Raw genomic sequence first — 16,929 nt, forward strand, 5'->3', positions numbered from 1 at the left:
CCCTCAAGGGGTTAGAGAAGTGAGTGGCGCCTCCAAAAAATCATCAACCACTATTATGTAGCGTCCTCATTCGTCGTCTATTGTTCGAATAAAATTCCGCCCGTTTGTGGCACACGCCGCGTACTCGTTTCGGCGGTATCGATCGGCACTTCTGCCGGCGGTTATCGTGCAACTTAGCGGATTCTTTTTCAAGAGAGCTTGGAGGAGGGCGTGGGTGCGCACGGCAGGTCAGGAGACCGTGAGGCTGTGCGGTTGGCTGAGGCCGAGGCTGAAAATCGTGCCGGTTCGTCGAATGGCGATATTGGTTCACGTGTACTCGTCCTTCTATTCCAGCAGCTGAATTCTTCTATTTCCGGGCAGCCCGCGATGCTGCCCGTGGAATTCACGTTGCACGTTCGAGGGCACAGTTGTCGGGAATGAAAATCGTTGCGCACGTAGTATCCACACCGAGTTCGGGACCGGTCCTCGAACGATTCGAAATTACATCGGACCTCCTTTATCGCCGTCGCGTCGTTTTCGAATCTCGTGTCGCGGGCACATGTATCGAATCGCAAACATTGTTTCAAATGTTTTCGTTGCGGGCCGCAGAGAAATCGATTTCGTGACTCGGTTCGCGACACGTTTGATGCGGTGGCCGTGGCATGGTACACCATAGCGAGCCGGAAAGAACATTAGCGGGACGGCACAGGGGGAACAGTCACGGTTGCCAACTTGGGCCTTTGTCCGTAGATTTAGGGGGAAAATGTATGGGCGGGAACTTTTCGAGGGGATAACATTTTTTAGGGGGACTTTTGGGGAACAAATTTTCTAGAATAATTTTTTAGAATAATTTAGGGGTTTTTTAATGGCGGCGCTCCTAAGTACACACAGAGTCGCACACATTTCTGTTCGTTAAGGTAGTTGTTCCCCGTTGAAATTTTGAGTTAATTGACCATCTAGTTACGAGGTATATAATTAATTTATTACTCATGAATGTCATCATACTCATAATGAATAATTAATTAACTAATTAATAACTATTCGAATGGCGAAGATACGATGCCGAAAGACGAAAATATCAATTAAAACCAGACTCGGCCCTAACTTTTCAAGACCACGTACAAAACACCATCAAATATTTGAGAGACACCAACCTGTTCCATAAAATATAAAATATCCTCGTCGCTAATGACCGTGCAGTCGATGCGATATAAAGCCACTATTTAAAAAAAAAAAAAAAAGAAAAGAAAAACAACACACACGAAAATATGTACAATTCTATGTGAATAGCAAATTTTCAAGACTAGATTGTTGCGCGGATGATCGCCAGGGTTTAAATCCCCAAGTTGTAATTTTCTTGTTAATTTATCTTTTTTTATTTATTACATTTTTACACGTAACGACACTTATTTATTTTTAACTAAATTTTAAATCAAATATCTTTATTTGTGAGAAACTGTAATAAATAAATGATCGAAATATTTCGGGGGGTTTTAAATAAAATTTAGGGGTTTTTTTTAACTTGCACGAGTAAAAAGGATATGGTTCTACTTAACTAACATTTTGACCTCTAATTGTATCTAGGATAGTTAAATTTCAGGTGTTTTTTTTAAAACAGGACGCAATAAGGAGGTAGCTCCAAACATTAATACTCCACCCTCCACTCTGAGAAGGAAGGATGGAATCCGGAACGACGTTATTTCATAATACCTATGCTATGAAAAAGAAAAAGAAAGAAAATTTCGAAAACCTGAATTTTAAATGTTCTTTTTAATTTCCTAAAAGTTTGAAAAAATGGAGCTGCCTCCTTATTGATGCACACCTCTCAATTATCGACACAAGCAGAAGCTCTCGCTACTATTACTTTTTGAAAATTGTACATATATACCTATTACTTGTTCTTGCCTATAAGGAAAAAAGTTAGACCTATCGAATACAAAAAAAAAAGAACATCAAATGTCTCAGGGGATCTTTGAGCAGGAAGAAGTGATATTTTTGATATTGAGAGATCTAAGGTGCACACGTTGTATCTTTTACCCTATATTAGGATTAGAAAACGATAAATCGTGCTCAAAAGCCCTAATAGTGCCGATTATACGTAGCTCCACAAAATGGGAGTTACGTGTAAAGCCGACTATGATTGACAGAGCAACCCAGTTCATCGAATGGAAATGATTCGCGCGGAGACCGTACCTTGGAAATTGGCAGAACAGCTTGGATATCGTCCTTCTGTATCTCAAGACGCGCCTGCAGCTTCCGTCTCTCAGCGTGATGATGGGTATGGTGCTGCACATGCCTCTGCTGCAATCTTTGCTGCAGCTGATCCATTCCATTCAGCTGGGAGCCGTTGTCCTCCTCGTCCTCGTAAGCGTAACGTACGCTCCATACGATCCGACCACCGTCCCAATTTCCCTCCACCCCCTCCTCGCTGGCTTCCAAAAGCATCGTCAGAATTTCCTCCGCCGATCTGGAAACCAACCAAAAGCGTTCTTAGCGGCAAAACCCTTACCACTTCCTGTAAATTGCGCAGCAATGTTGGGGGAGCGGTCACACCCAGGGACGAGCAAAAATCTTATCTAAATCAAATACAGTGAGTATTTGGTAGGTTTTTTTTTCAGTTTGTAGAAAATGATTTAAATATTGATAGAAGTACAAAGGCAAGACGAAGTGTCATTGATGCGGTCTCTTGCTATCGACAACTGCTTGCTGAATGAAACAGGCCTAGACCAACGACTTTCGATGACTCCGTCGCGAATAAACAAAAAGTATCAAAGAAGGAAAAACCTTCCTCGGTCACAAACACGACATCTTTACTCGAAGATTTCTTGATTTTCATGATAGTTTCATGAATAAAAGTGAATATTAGCGATAAATACGTTCACAATTGATGTAATAAGAAACTATTTAACAATGAATGTTACAAAATAAAACAAAAAAAGAACACTTGTCTCCATTATTTACGTTTTAACTACTTGCGCTGGAAAGACGTGCCACGCACGTCGTGATGCTGTTGTCACAGAATCGCCAAGTAGGTGGTATGTAAGTCGTTATGCAATTGTCACAGAAACAAAAACGACGTGGATTATATTTGTATAACTTTATAATCAATCGATGTTCTATATTTCCTTCAAAAAACTATTCCAAATAAATTAGTTTAGAAACTATAAATCTTTTTCCGATTTCTCTGAAGAATCGAACACTACATGACGCCTCCCCGCAAATTACACTGGATGGTTCTGGTACACGCGTTGGTGAATTTTTTGCCAGTGCAAGTGGTTAAGATGACCTCGTTTGACGTTCGTTTAGCGCTGGAACTTATTGGAACGTATATCTATCTATATAAATAAAACTGAAGTGTCTGTATGTAATTTCGAAATAATGCTTTTTTTAAACTTTTAGATGACTTTTGCACCTTGCTAAAACCTAAACATGCTTTTGCAACATTTTTGTCTGTTGTCTCTTTGTTCTTAGAATAATAGAAAGCTACACTATCCCTGAGTAACATAGGCTGTGTTTTATTTTAATAAAAATATGTTTTCAATTTGAAATCTCAAAATTTGTAAATCAGGACAAACATCTATTCACTTTGTTACAATTTATCTTGGGCAATAAAATCAAATTGTATTATAACCTTGTAATAATTTTTTTCAACATATTTTACACCGTAATTTTATAATTTCTGTAAAACTGTTACAAAAATCGTGTCGGTTAGTGGAAAACAAAGTTGGGATATTAAAAGGTTAAAAGCAATTTAAAAAAATACATATATATAAATTCGTAATATGTTATTACATGCATTATACCACAATTCGTAAAACGTTGCTTGTCAGGCAAATTTTATAAAACTACTCTCTGGATCAATTTAGATTTATTCATGATTTACCCTTTGAAATCAATACTTTCGTTTTGACCAATTTCACCGAAAGCTTCTACAGGCGGCACGCTTTCAAACACTCACTGGATTCGAGTAAAGTGTTGTTCGTATTTGGATGTTATGCTTTAAAATATGACGGTGTAGTAACTGGATTATTAGTATCATATATGTATGCATGACGCGACGTTCAACCTTTTAAACAAATAGATTTTACTGACAGCTGCGCACGTAGCTAAATTCCATGTTCAAAAGTACAGAATTTTCGGAATTAAACTTTTCCATATGCGTAGCAGTTTCCGATATATTGGAAAAAATAGGTTTTCCGTTCCAAACATCGAGGGTTGTTTTTCATCAGCTCGGTACAGATTTCTACTGATAAAAAATCTATGAATAAAATATTTACGTACGTAGTAAATCATGAAAAGCATTCTTCAAAATTTTGTTGCAAATGAAAACACTCCATCCCATTCAAGAAAACGCGAGTGACCGTCCAACCTCGGAAAATATGATTTTGAGATCATTTTTTTTGTATATAATATGCTCCCTTCCAGATCAAACAATGTTTTGTTAGAGAACATTTTTCTATCACCAAAAACGCGCGAGATATTTAAGACGCAAGAGTTAGGTAGAACACCCTGTATAAAAGTAAGCGCATTTTTTTCTGCAAAAAACAACTTTTAACATTTGGTTATACGTCATTTTTCTAAATAGCGATATTTTCTCAAAAGCTGCGATTAAGTATTAGTTTTAACATTGCTTCAAAGAAATTGGTTGGAATTTTTAATTTTAGATGATCCAGTTTTGCGTAACATATGCAGTTCCAAACCGTCTTATACAGCCCATAGTATCGAATAAATGAGTTCACACAACCATTCGAGCGTGATTCAATTTCAATGCGATTCTGTGACATTAAATTGTGGCAGAAAAATACATTAACAAATTCATGCTACCCATCAGCATCAATCGACTCTACATTTGATCAACAACTGCCATTTCAACATCTTTTTTCACGGATACTACTTCTGGAGGTTAGTCGAATATGTGTATGTAATTGTTTTTATTAATTTTCAGTCAATATGTGTTAAAAAATGGGCTCAAAGGGAAACCGATAGAATCGTTTATTTTGAAATGATTATTTTCGTAATTCATAATTAGACTGCGGATCTTTATGTATTTATAAGAAATTTGAATGTGCAAAAACCTACAAATGGAGTACAATATGGAAATACAATATGGAAGAATATGAAAAAGATTGAAAGTAAAGTTCATGTTATAATATTTGCAAAATAAAATAAATTCTTATTTAGGTTCAATTTTTGTAGGCAAGTTCGCGAAGATTTTATTTCGCATAAAGATCCGCGGTCTAATCATAATCCTTGCGTAAAAAGGAACGACTAAACGCGTATAATCAGTAATTAAAATAAATAGTTAAAATATCAGAGTTCGTAGTCGTCATTCCACGTCATAAATACCAAATTTCATGAAAATCAGAAAACTTTTTCTATTTCTGTCCAGGATTTTGGCGATTTCAACCACGCGCCGTCTCGTACGAAGTTTATCCCCGTCAATCAAGGATCCAGCTCAGCAACGTTGACGACCCCTACGGTACGCGGACGGCGTCTGACGTAGCCGACGGTTCGGACGGTAAATTGCACGTCGAGAGACGCAGGGGCCGTGTAATTGGATCCAACAGGAAAAATCAAGCGCAGGAGGAAACGTTCGGGTTTATCCGCTTAAATAGTCGCGGTAAGGCAGAGCGAAAGCAGCATCGCGACGGTGAAACGTCGTTGCGTCGAGTGTTTGTCGAGGTTCGAGAAGTTAACGAGGAATTCTACGATTAGCGAGAACGACTAACTCGCGACGAGGGTGAGTTTCCAGTTTACAAATGGTTAGCGTTACGTAACGCGAGTACAGAAGGCCGTACTCTTAGGTTTCGTCTGCAAAGAGAATTTCCTAGGCGAAATTTCGACTTTCTAACGAGCGTATGCATAATTATAGCGCTTGAAATCCCGAAGTCAATGATTACGGTTTTGAGATTATACAGTGAACGGTTTTCGAGATAACTTTGTAAGATGAAAACTTGGATGTGCGATTATCTTGCGAGCTACGACCTTAATTAAACAGCTGACGGTAAGGCGAATATCTTCTGGACTTTAGTATACAGGGTGGTCCACCCGACGTGTGCTCCTTTATAACTTCCAAAATATGCGTTGAACGGAAAAATGTTACATAAAAATGTTACATACAAAAGTTACATGGTTTAAAAGTGTACACTATGTAGTGCATTAATTTTGTTCACAGGTGGAGTAGTTTTTGAGATTTAAAGGACAACTTTGTTTCTTTAAATAGAATACTATATTTTTTATACAAAGACATGGTAAAGTGTCGAATTCTAAATAAAAAAGTATTGATCATTGTTAGCCCTAAACCTAATTCGTAACTAGTGCTTTCACTTGATTACTTGAAAATTTTCTTCGCGTAATATTACACGGTGGCCACTGGTTAGAGAAATCAGGAAAATCAGGGAAAAGTCAGGAAATTTTTTCATAAGTCAGGGGAACAATAGTGGAATACAAAAATGTACACAAAAAAGTGGGGATAGCAAGACGCTTATTTCGAGGCGAAAAACAATTGCTTATTTCGAGACAATACTGTACCTGTAAAAAACAATCTATTTCGCCGTAAAAACGCTCTCTAGTTGACGCACGAAAATTTTTGTTAAAAATTGATTTTGAAAAACATCGTCCCTATTACCTAGCACTTCATCAAGAGCTCCACAGCTGTGAACATCGCTGTTCTGCGGAAATCTGTGATAAGGTTGAACCTCCAACTTGATATTACGTTAAGAAAATTTTCAAGTAATAAATTGAAATTACTCGTTAGCTATTAAGTTTAGGACTAATAAAGGTCACTACTTTTTTATTCAGAATTCGATACTCTACCATAGTTTTGTATAAAAGATATAGTATTCTATCTAAAAAACCAAGTTATCCTTCGAATCTCCGAAACGCCTGGACCTGTAAAAAAATGAACCCACTGCATAGTGTACCCTTTTAAACCATGTAACTTTTGTATATAACATTTTTTTTGTGCAACGCATATTTTGGAAGTTATAATGGTCCACACGTTGCGTGGACCACCCTGTATTAGTACTTTATTACTTAAAGTAAAATTATAAGATTGAGTTCTAGTGATCTCTGGAACGCGAATGATCTGGGACGCGTATCCCTCTAAAAAACAGGTACTTAGCATCATATTAATGAATAACGAGGGATGCGATGCAATTACAAGGTAGCTCCATTTTTTTTATGGTTTTGAGGCTAGAACATAATCATGGATTTAAAACATTCCATTTTTTTGTGGTGCGATAAAGAGGAAAATTTGAAAAAAATGGAGCTACCTCCACATTGCAGCACGCCCCTCAATTTCGAGAATCAGTTTAACTGTGCCAGTGGACAATTTCGACGAAATGGAAGAACAAAACGTCCGAACGGAGATCCTCCAGAGTTCAAGGGTCATGAAATCGTGAAATTCAGAGCGAGAACCCTGGCATCGCATCGCTATGGAAATTCGCGAATGCGAGGAGGACAAAAGAGGGGATTAATGGAAACACTTCGGAGTCATTCTGCCCTACTCGCAAGAACAGAACGTAGTCCGTTTTGTTTTTTCGTTCTAGAGCCTCGCTCGAGTGGCAGAAGGTCTTTTCGTTTCCGTTTTCGCGCAGTTCGATGATATTCTGTTCGAGATAAAATCGCCGAGAATCGAGGGAAGCGAAGAATCGTGAACGAAATTAAACAGGGAATTTTTCGCCGTTCCCGAGGAAAGGAATCCGAATTAAACCAGCTGAAGGCAATACCGAGAGCTGCGAGAGCGACGTGTTCGGGAATGGATCGAGATCGACGGGAAATAGAATCGAAAGGAAACTGGAATACAATTAGTAGCAGACGGGTAATTCTCGAGTCGACATTATTTGCCTGGAGTTTCAGCTACCGGTACTTATGGATCGGAATATATTTTTATTCTAATAAACTTTTGTTCGAACGGGTTCCTGCGTTTCTATCAGCTAGATCGATTTTTCTCGTCGGTATATGTAACGAGGTCAGGTTATGTTGCGTAACGGTATTCTTAATTGCATCTTACCTCGCAGTGCGAGGCTCGCACGTACAAAGATGAGCAAAACTGAACACACTTTATAAATTTTTGTAAATATGTCAGTATATCTCGAAACTAAAACATTGTAAAACAAATGAATAATATGGGAAAGCGATCAGCATGTAAAATTTGTTAAACCCGCTTAATGGTTTGGGTTTTTTTATTCATGTATTTTTTATTCTGTTAATCAAATGCTTGACATTCTATACACATTTTGTTGCATATTCTCGTATATTTTTAAAAACGAACGAAAATATCACAGAGTAGCGATTCTAACGAGAATGATATAAAGAAGTGGATGGAAAATAATGGGACTAATTGTGTGAGGAGCGATATCGAAAAAGTTGTTAAAAGTTTCAAGAACAATGAAGGAGAAAATAATTTTAACAACGTTTCACGCGCTCTACCAAGCATTTACTGTGTCAGAAATAACTTCGTTGAAACAGCATCCGACCTGAGCAGAAAGTAATTTCACCGAAGCAATGACATTAAGAAGAATGTGTTGGTTGGTAGGTGAGATTGGAAAATGAGAACGGAGAGTGATGGAAATTGGTGCATTTAAAATTTCATTTGGAGTTTTCTATTTTGACAGCGGAATATTCTTTAATATATTATCTCTCTTTCTCATTGTCTATGAAAATTCGATAATTAAATTGTCAGGAAAAATTACTTATCGGAATATTCTTAAATTAGTTCGGGTATTCAAGGTTCGGTGTAATCTTTCGTCAAGTGATCGTAAATTAAAAACAATAGAAGGTACTTTTCGGAGTTATGAAGAATGTCCCTGACAAACTTGAATTATGTTTACGATATGAGATAATAAAATGCACTCTTCGCTCATAAAATGCGTTTTCGTGATGGCAGTGCTATTAATCATTACTTTATGAGATACAAAATGTTGATTAATAGTGAAAGAACCTTTTCCAAAAATACTGATCAATGAACTTGAATACCATTTAGAGGCAATCACTCCTGCTTTCAAATATAAATACAAAAATCCATCAATGATATAACTCGTACTGGTTATATCGATCAACTCTGGTCGAGTTGTTAGTACTCGTTAAAATTGATTTCGACTATATATTTTGGTATCTCAAAGGTAAACTGTTTTTAAACTACATTTTAAAAAATGTAACGAATTAGGGTAATAATGAGAAGTATAATAGGAGTTAAGTATATAAAAGTGTACGTTTCCTTTAACAAAACTATGCGGTAAAAGTGTAAATAGTATATAAATATTATGCACTAAATGAATACTAACTCTACAGTGATGAAATACGTCGAAATTGCAATTTTATCTGCCGCAAAATCACGGAAAAAGAATATAAAAAATTCATCTCATTATTGTCATTTTTGTTCTTTTGCTCCTTTTATCGTTAATTTTCAAATTTGATAGTATACAAATACACTCGAATACACCATTCGAAAAGTGTTACTTTCCTACAGCATTAAAAAATATTGGAATGTGGTAGACATGCAACACGTTACAAGGCTTAATTTAATTTTAATTAAGGCTTAATTTACTTTTTTTTTCTATCATTAATTACAAACACTTGTTTACGTCGTCTAAAGGATTCGTTCGAAAGGTTTGCACGAAACGTACAGTTTGGGAAACGCTGCTCTAAAACACGATTTTATCGGGGACATAGGTCTCGATGATGCGTATTTTCCCGATCTATGATCCACAAAACCGCAGCAATAAATTGCGCTGATTTCGCACGATTCGAAGAAGGAGGGAGAGAGAGAGAGAGAGGGAGCGAAAGAAACAAAGAAGAAATCAAACCAGAGCATCGCAGGGTTACCAGTGATAACAACTTCCTCCACACAGTAATGGAGTAACGTATACACTGTATACTATACAGTGATTGGCTGCTCAAGCATGAGTATTGGAAATTTCAGGGAATAAAAGTGTTTATTGCTAAAATCAAAAAGTAAAAAAATTGTTACTACCACGTTAAAAGAACTTAAGAGATGATAAAAGGCTCGTATCGTTTCTTGCATATGCAAAAAATTCAAGACAAACATTAATTATTTCTAAGAAACGACAGCGATGGAACCAGTTTGCAATATAAGAATTGTCATACTTCTGTAATAGTAATTGACTTGATACTACATAATGATTATACGAGTTGAGACAATTCTTACTAATTTAGTACATGCAAAACTATTTGAATTCCATTAGATAGGAATATTTCCGTGATATTTCCGATTTATTTGTGCCTACAAATTGACTTTATAACATATGAAATATAATTAAATTGAATTGTGGTGGAGACAAATTTACTTAAGCGATCGAGATACCTATATATCATATTTTATTAAATAAAAGAGGCGTATTTCTAAATAAATAATTTTTGACTGCCAATGTTTAGGCAAATTTATATTTTCACCAAAACAGAAAAAGAATTGAAACTTAAAGGAAAGTATATATGTTGTATTTTCTAAACGGTATAAAATGTACAGTCGGTCCCATAAATCCTTAACCCTCAGATGCCTGATTTTCCAAATTACATTTAAAAGAATATCAACGTATTTATTATTTCAACAATTTAAACAGCTGACGTTTAGTTTTTAAACTTTTGTTCAAAAGAACATTATTCAATGGTAACAAACATACAGCCAAATATTAAAGACAAACCAGTTGTAAGTGTACCATTCGATTTAAAAGTCCAAAAAGTTCGATTTCAAGTTTGAAACTTAGGCCATTTAAGGGTTGATTGGAGTACAGAGTCACAAGTCTTCGTAAAAAATAGTATATTTCTCATTTTACTTAATTTGTTGTATCCGGATATCCGAATATTATTATGATGTCCAGATTTCTTATTCAGGTATCTGAATAGTACAGAAATTCGCATAAAACTCTGAGCCCTAATTTCGGCTGGTAACATTTGCGATCTGATAATTGCTGTTTTAAGAATAGTACAGAATGGTATAGAAATGTTGGTCAATGTATGAGAATCGACAACTGTATACGTTACCCTACTCTTCTAGGTACTCTTTCTTTTTTCGCACGCAGACTTTTGAAACGAACGTTTCCGCGTTGGCGACCCGATAAAATCTCTTTCCAATTCTTGCCCACACGACCACAGCTCGCTTTTCCAACGTTCGTTTACGACGTCGTCTGCATATCCCCGGAGCCTCTTACGTCTCTGGAGCAGTCTTCTCAAAGCTTTCGGAACCTCTTTTCTTTCACGCCCTCGAACAACCACCCGGAAACCGGAGAATCATATCGTACATTACATCGTTAGTTCAGTAAATTCATCGGGTAGTGTACTGCGAATTAATTGTACATAATAAAATCAAGTATAGAATAAAATTTATTAGTTAACACCCTTAATTATAATCTGTTTAAAACTATATTCTCTATCGAAATCCCTGTTTAAATAACAAGAAAAATATCCCGGTCTATTGAAAATTTCGTTTGATAACGGCCAAACAAAAATGTGACTACAATTTATTCGTAATAAAGCTACGATATTCAATTCGGTTGTAGAACGCACCGAAGGCGGTAAAACGAGAATAAAAGCATAGCTATGGAGGCAGCTAATGAAATTAAATGGAACTCATTACATTGCAAACAAGTTCGCAGAATGCGAATTCGACCGGAAAAGTCGCAACGCGTGGTCACTAAACAAGTACAGCAATGTCTCGAAATAATTTTTGTTTGAAGTCGCCCGTGGAGTGAGAGATCCGAAAAGAAGCGAGAGGTCCGTGAAAGCGAGAAGCCAAACAGATCAGTGGAAAGAGCACAGAAGAACATGTTTAATGTTTTCTCTTTCTCTGGCGTGTGTATTTTCCGAAACAATACCGTTAGTTTTATGTAGTTTGGCGTTACACGAAACCCCCTGCTTTTTAACCGACTTCGAAAAGGAGGAGATTCCTCAATTCGACACGTATTTTTTTTTTATATATGTTACTTCTACCCCTCGCTCGAGAACAAAATCAAACCAAATAATAGCATACCTCCCTCGAAATAAGCAGCTCGCCGGTCCCGACCGAGTTGCTTATTTCGAGACAATACTGTACTTAACTGTTTGACCTACAAAGACGAGTGAGACTCGTGGTAAGAAATTTGGGTCATAAACGATAAATACGAGTTTCATTCATTATACTTCGTTCGGACTTCCTACCTTCCTGTTTACTGTGGCCCGTGCAATCGGGAGATAACCTGTAGGTTAAAGGGGTTAAAATCGACTCGAAATGCTTTTCTATTTACTAAAATACAGTACGCGTGTATAACGCATACAAGCTTACCAAGTACTTTAATTCTTATACTTTCATCCCCGAAGTTTAACGTTTACGAAGACGAATGAGGTTAGGGGCTTACGAGAGTCTCTCAGGCGTTCAATCCACTCGCAAGGAAAATCCACTCCGCGACATTGAATTACATTTCCAAGAAGAATCATCCCGCGGTTCCATCGCAATTTTCGTCGCGCGTTCTGCGCGTAAACTAATAATAAACTAATCTTCGACGGCGCCAATTTATCAACATCCGTATTCCCCGTGAGTACCACTGCTCTCCGAATGCGTCACATCTTTCAATCGCGAGCTTATCGGTAGCACGGTGGCACAGCTATATATAAGACCGCGCGGAGACGCGTCGACGAGTTCGAAATCGGCGTATTCGAGACGACAAAGTTTACTTTTTCGCGCGGTAGACATGCGTTTCAACGCGTTAATAATCGCTCTGTCCGTAGTTGCGGTGGCTTCGACAATATTAACCGAAGCACACCCAGTGGCGCAAGCGAACGATGATAACGTCGAAAGAGTCGAAAACGTTGAACAGGAGACCGCGCCGGAAGCAAAAGCAAAAGACGGTGTCGTTGTCGCTCAACCAGCCACCGACATCTCGAGCGAAGAATCTGCTAGTAGCGAGGAAAAAGCAAAAGGAAAAGCTAAAAGAGACGTTGACCGTGAGCTGAACCTCGAGAGGCTGGTCGAAGAAGAAGTTCTTCAGAGACAAGAACGATCCGCCAAGAAGAAGAAGGACGACGACAGTAGCAGCAGCAGCAGCAGCAGCAGCAGTAGCAGCAGTAGCAGTAGTTCTTCCAGTGAAGAGGACGACAATAATCGTAAAAGAAAGTCCAAGGGAAAGGACTGCAATAATAACGCCGATGATAGCGACGACGACGACGACGACGACGATGATGATGATGATAGTGACGACAAGAATAACAAAAAATGTAACGACAGCGACGATGATGACAAAAAGAAGAAAAAGAAGAAGGGAAAGTGCCAGAAAAATAGAGACGATAGCGACGACGATGACGACGACGACGACGACGACGACGATGGGAAAAAGTGCAATATAAAGAACAGGAGGGACGTAAAACGCGGGAAACGAGATGTCGACGGGGCTTCTGATGATTCGAAAAGCGATTCCTCGTCCGAAGAGAAGAATAAAGCTAAGCCGCGGCCGGCGCGGTTCGCCGATGGCGAGCAAGGCAAGGATCCGGACAGTAGTAGTTCGTCCAGCGAGGAGAACAAGAAACCAATTATCGCGTCTAATTAAGAGTATGAGGTAAACGTAACGGTGGAAGAATTTAAACGGGAATGAGCGAATTATGTGGCAGCCAGGTTCGAATAAAAAAACTTTCGTCGCAGATTTGTAATACACATGACTACGTATGTACGTTGCGTTTAGTATGTGCTATCGCAAGGTAGCGTGCATTTCATCATGTTCGAGCCTTACGATTTTTCATATATGTTTACTTGACGCGTTGCGTTGCTTCGATTCGTGCGCACGAAATCGTAGCTTATTCTGTGTTGAAAAATTAACGCAATAAAGTGAATGAACGCCGAATTCCTTTCTTCGACGGTTTTTTTATTTCTTATTCAAACCTTGTATCTTTTTCCCTCGTGGATAATAGAAACGTGCATAACAGGTAATATGGCCAGAGATAACCCTCCCTTTGGTTATTTCTTTGGTTATTTATATGCGTACAGTGGCGATCAAAGTAATACATGTGAACCTTGTACATAATTGTAATAACCGAATTTTGTATCTTGACCCGTATTGCCAAAATTACGATTAATTAAATCCAGCAGTGCTATTCTAATAGTAAAAGCTTTCTCGTAATTTAAATTCACCTTTTTTGAATCCGCTCGAGTCCTAACCTTGACTTGAATCCTGACCTTGTTAATAGGCAAGTAAAATACATTATATAATATAATATTAAGCCATTGAATTGGTGATGCGAATCTGGTTGGAGATGTGAATATTGTCTAAGGATTTCTTATCTAACAATAAAAATAATAACAAGAGCTGTTAACCTAACAAAAAATGCTACTAGCTTTGGACAAAGTAATTGGTGTGACGAGGAAACGATGAAAAAGTTTACATGATTTTCGTTTCGACATAAACGTTTCTTATTGCATATGCAATAATAAACGATATTAAGATTCTGTGGAACGACCTTTATTTTTTAGTACAGCTTGGCATCATTCTAATATAGATGAAATTTTAGCAGTTTTCAACTGGTATGCTTTTACAAGCAGCAGCAACTGTTTTTCATAATTGAGTAGTTTTTAATGGGTTTGTTACCATATATCGTGAGCATTTTAATATTTCAGATATTGCGTCCTTCCTTATTTGCTTAGTTTTCAAATAAGATTTCTGACACTAAAAGTACAACATACAACACTCAATCTTGTCCAACATATGCGAGGTTAGATAATACTGGGTGAGGCACTTAAAACAGGCCACCTGAATAATTCGCTTATTTTAAACAATAGAAGGAGAAGTGTCGAACAAGAGTTGTTTGATTTCGAGGGGCACGTAACCTTGTGCCAATAACTTTCTTATCGGTGGAACCCCAGAGGAGATATGAGAGTCGACTATGTTTTTTTAAATAAAATGATATAGTTGTGATACATATTCTGATAGAACGTTTCAAGATGAATACAATGACCTAAATACTCATAAATTAATCAATGTTTTGACTGAAACTGCCATTTGCTATAGTTAAAGATCATTCAAGATAGTTAAAAATCATTTGAGCACACCGAAGGTCAACTAGGATGCAAAATAATTTATTTCCAGGAACCGTTCGAAAATTCTCATGACTTTCCTCTGGTTGTTGGTATGGGACTCTTGCAATCGCTGTAACTATAGTAAACAAACATTCAATAGTGTTATTTACGTTTTATATTTATATTTATCATTACTCTGCCGCATGTTACCGACCAAAGAGCAGTTTGTAACATTCGGACGTCCAAAATACTTACACGGAAACGGAAAAAGGCAATATGATATTTCTTGACGCGGAGTATCGTCAAATTATGAAGTAAACGTATGTTTAAATGTCGAAAGATTTTAGATCGAGGCAGATTTGACGATGTAGCCAACGCGAAACCTTCTCGAAACTAAGCAAGATTAATCAAATGTTTTCCTATTGCCAAAATTAGACAAGTCGTTCAGGCGATCATTTTTAAATACCTCACTTCGTATAAACAATGGCAGATATAGTAACTCTGATTTCAATTAATTTTCATACAAGTTTCAAAATAAGCGATTCTTATAACGAAAGTGCGACACACAATTTACGGTCATCCATATGTATTTGTAGTCATAAATTGCTAATATCATGTTACTAACGTTACTAATTGGAAATGTTACTAATTACCATTCTCACGTGTTATATTTAGTTGTTTTCAATAAAAATAGTGCGACACGCAATTTTACGATCATCCATATGTATTTGTAGTCATAAATTGCTAATATCATGTTACTAATGTTACTAATTGGAAATGTTACTAATTACCATTCTCATGTGTTATATTTAGTTGTTTTCAATAAAAGTATGTTTTTATCAAAATAATATTCATTTCACGAAGTGACTGTAAAATTGTGTGTCGGACTGTAGTGTTTATCCGTTAAGAAATGCCATAGGATGAGACAATAGATGTCTCCTCGCAAAATTGTGACGTACTTACGCGCTTGGTACTCGTGGGACGTTCTCCTTCCTCCTCGCGGTGAACGTCGCGATAGTGTTCTTCGCGTTGATATCGCTGTCGACGATCCAATCCGGATCGCTGGACGAGCCATCCAAGATTTTCACGCCAGACTTCACTCTGGCCCTGCAAATCACATACCAGGCAATTAATCACGTGGATTATATCGACTCGATCAACGATATGTGTCCGCAGAATCAAGGTTGAAAGAAGTGAAACTTCACAATTTTAAAGTCAATCTTTCATCTTTAACTAATGCACGAGGTTCAATTTCTTAGAAACTGACGTTGACGGAAACAAATGTCAAATATGAACAAAGTTTAAATTTGACGATGACATACATATTTGAATAAAAATACCAGTAAAGTTTTTATTTTCATCAATATTGTACTTCCCTTTGATATAATTGATGTTTACTTGAAGTTGTAATATGTCAAATATGAACAAAGTTTAAATTTGACGATGACATACATATCTGAATAAAGATACCAGTAAAGTTTTTGTTTTCATCGATATTGTACTTCCCTTTGAAATAATTAATGTTTACTTAAAGTTGTAATATGCCTCGAAGAGATTCTAAATATCAAATCCTAGGAAGTATATTAATGGTTTGATTCATAAATAACTATCGTTTATTAACTTATAACTTATTTCCGAAGATGATATTACATAATAAATCTTAATTAATTATATAATTATCAGGCATTAAAAATTGCTACCTGGAGGAGTTTCCCTGAGAACATGATTATCTGTTACGGAAGTTATTTATGAATGAACCCAATACAGCAATCCTACCCTCTTTTTTCAATTTCATATTATTTTGTAGTATTACTTCAAAACTAATTATAAATCCATATCAATCCTCATAAACGACTGTGTATACACACCAGCGAGTGAAACGTTAAATAAAATGTCAATCAACTCAATATAATCGCTATTATGATCAAATAAATTTACTTGTACCTCCATTT

The 16,929-nt window shown here is 36.9% G+C and overlaps 1 protein-coding gene across 2 annotated transcripts in view; it reads right to left on the bottom strand.

The window, feature by feature from the left end:
* LOC128875579 (transmembrane protein 132E) overlaps positions 1 to 16,929 on the bottom strand; it is a 195,717-nt gene that overhangs the window by 31,141 nt on the left and 147,647 nt on the right. For both annotated transcript variants that reach the window (XM_054121274.1, XM_054121273.1), the window contains exons 3-4: positions 15,941 to 16,084; positions 2,173 to 2,446 (exon numbers count right to left, since the gene is read on the bottom strand). In XM_054121274.1, the coding sequence (XP_053977249.1) occupies positions 2,173 to 2,446; positions 15,941 to 16,084 (418 nt within the window). The remainder of the gene's footprint in view (positions 1 to 2,172; positions 2,447 to 15,940; positions 16,085 to 16,929) is intronic.

This window comes from Hylaeus volcanicus, chromosome 4 (assembly GCF_026283585.1).
Source record: "Hylaeus volcanicus isolate JK05 chromosome 4, UHH_iyHylVolc1.0_haploid, whole genome shotgun sequence".
Lineage (NCBI taxonomy): Eukaryota > Metazoa > Arthropoda > Insecta > Hymenoptera > Colletidae > Hylaeus > Hylaeus volcanicus.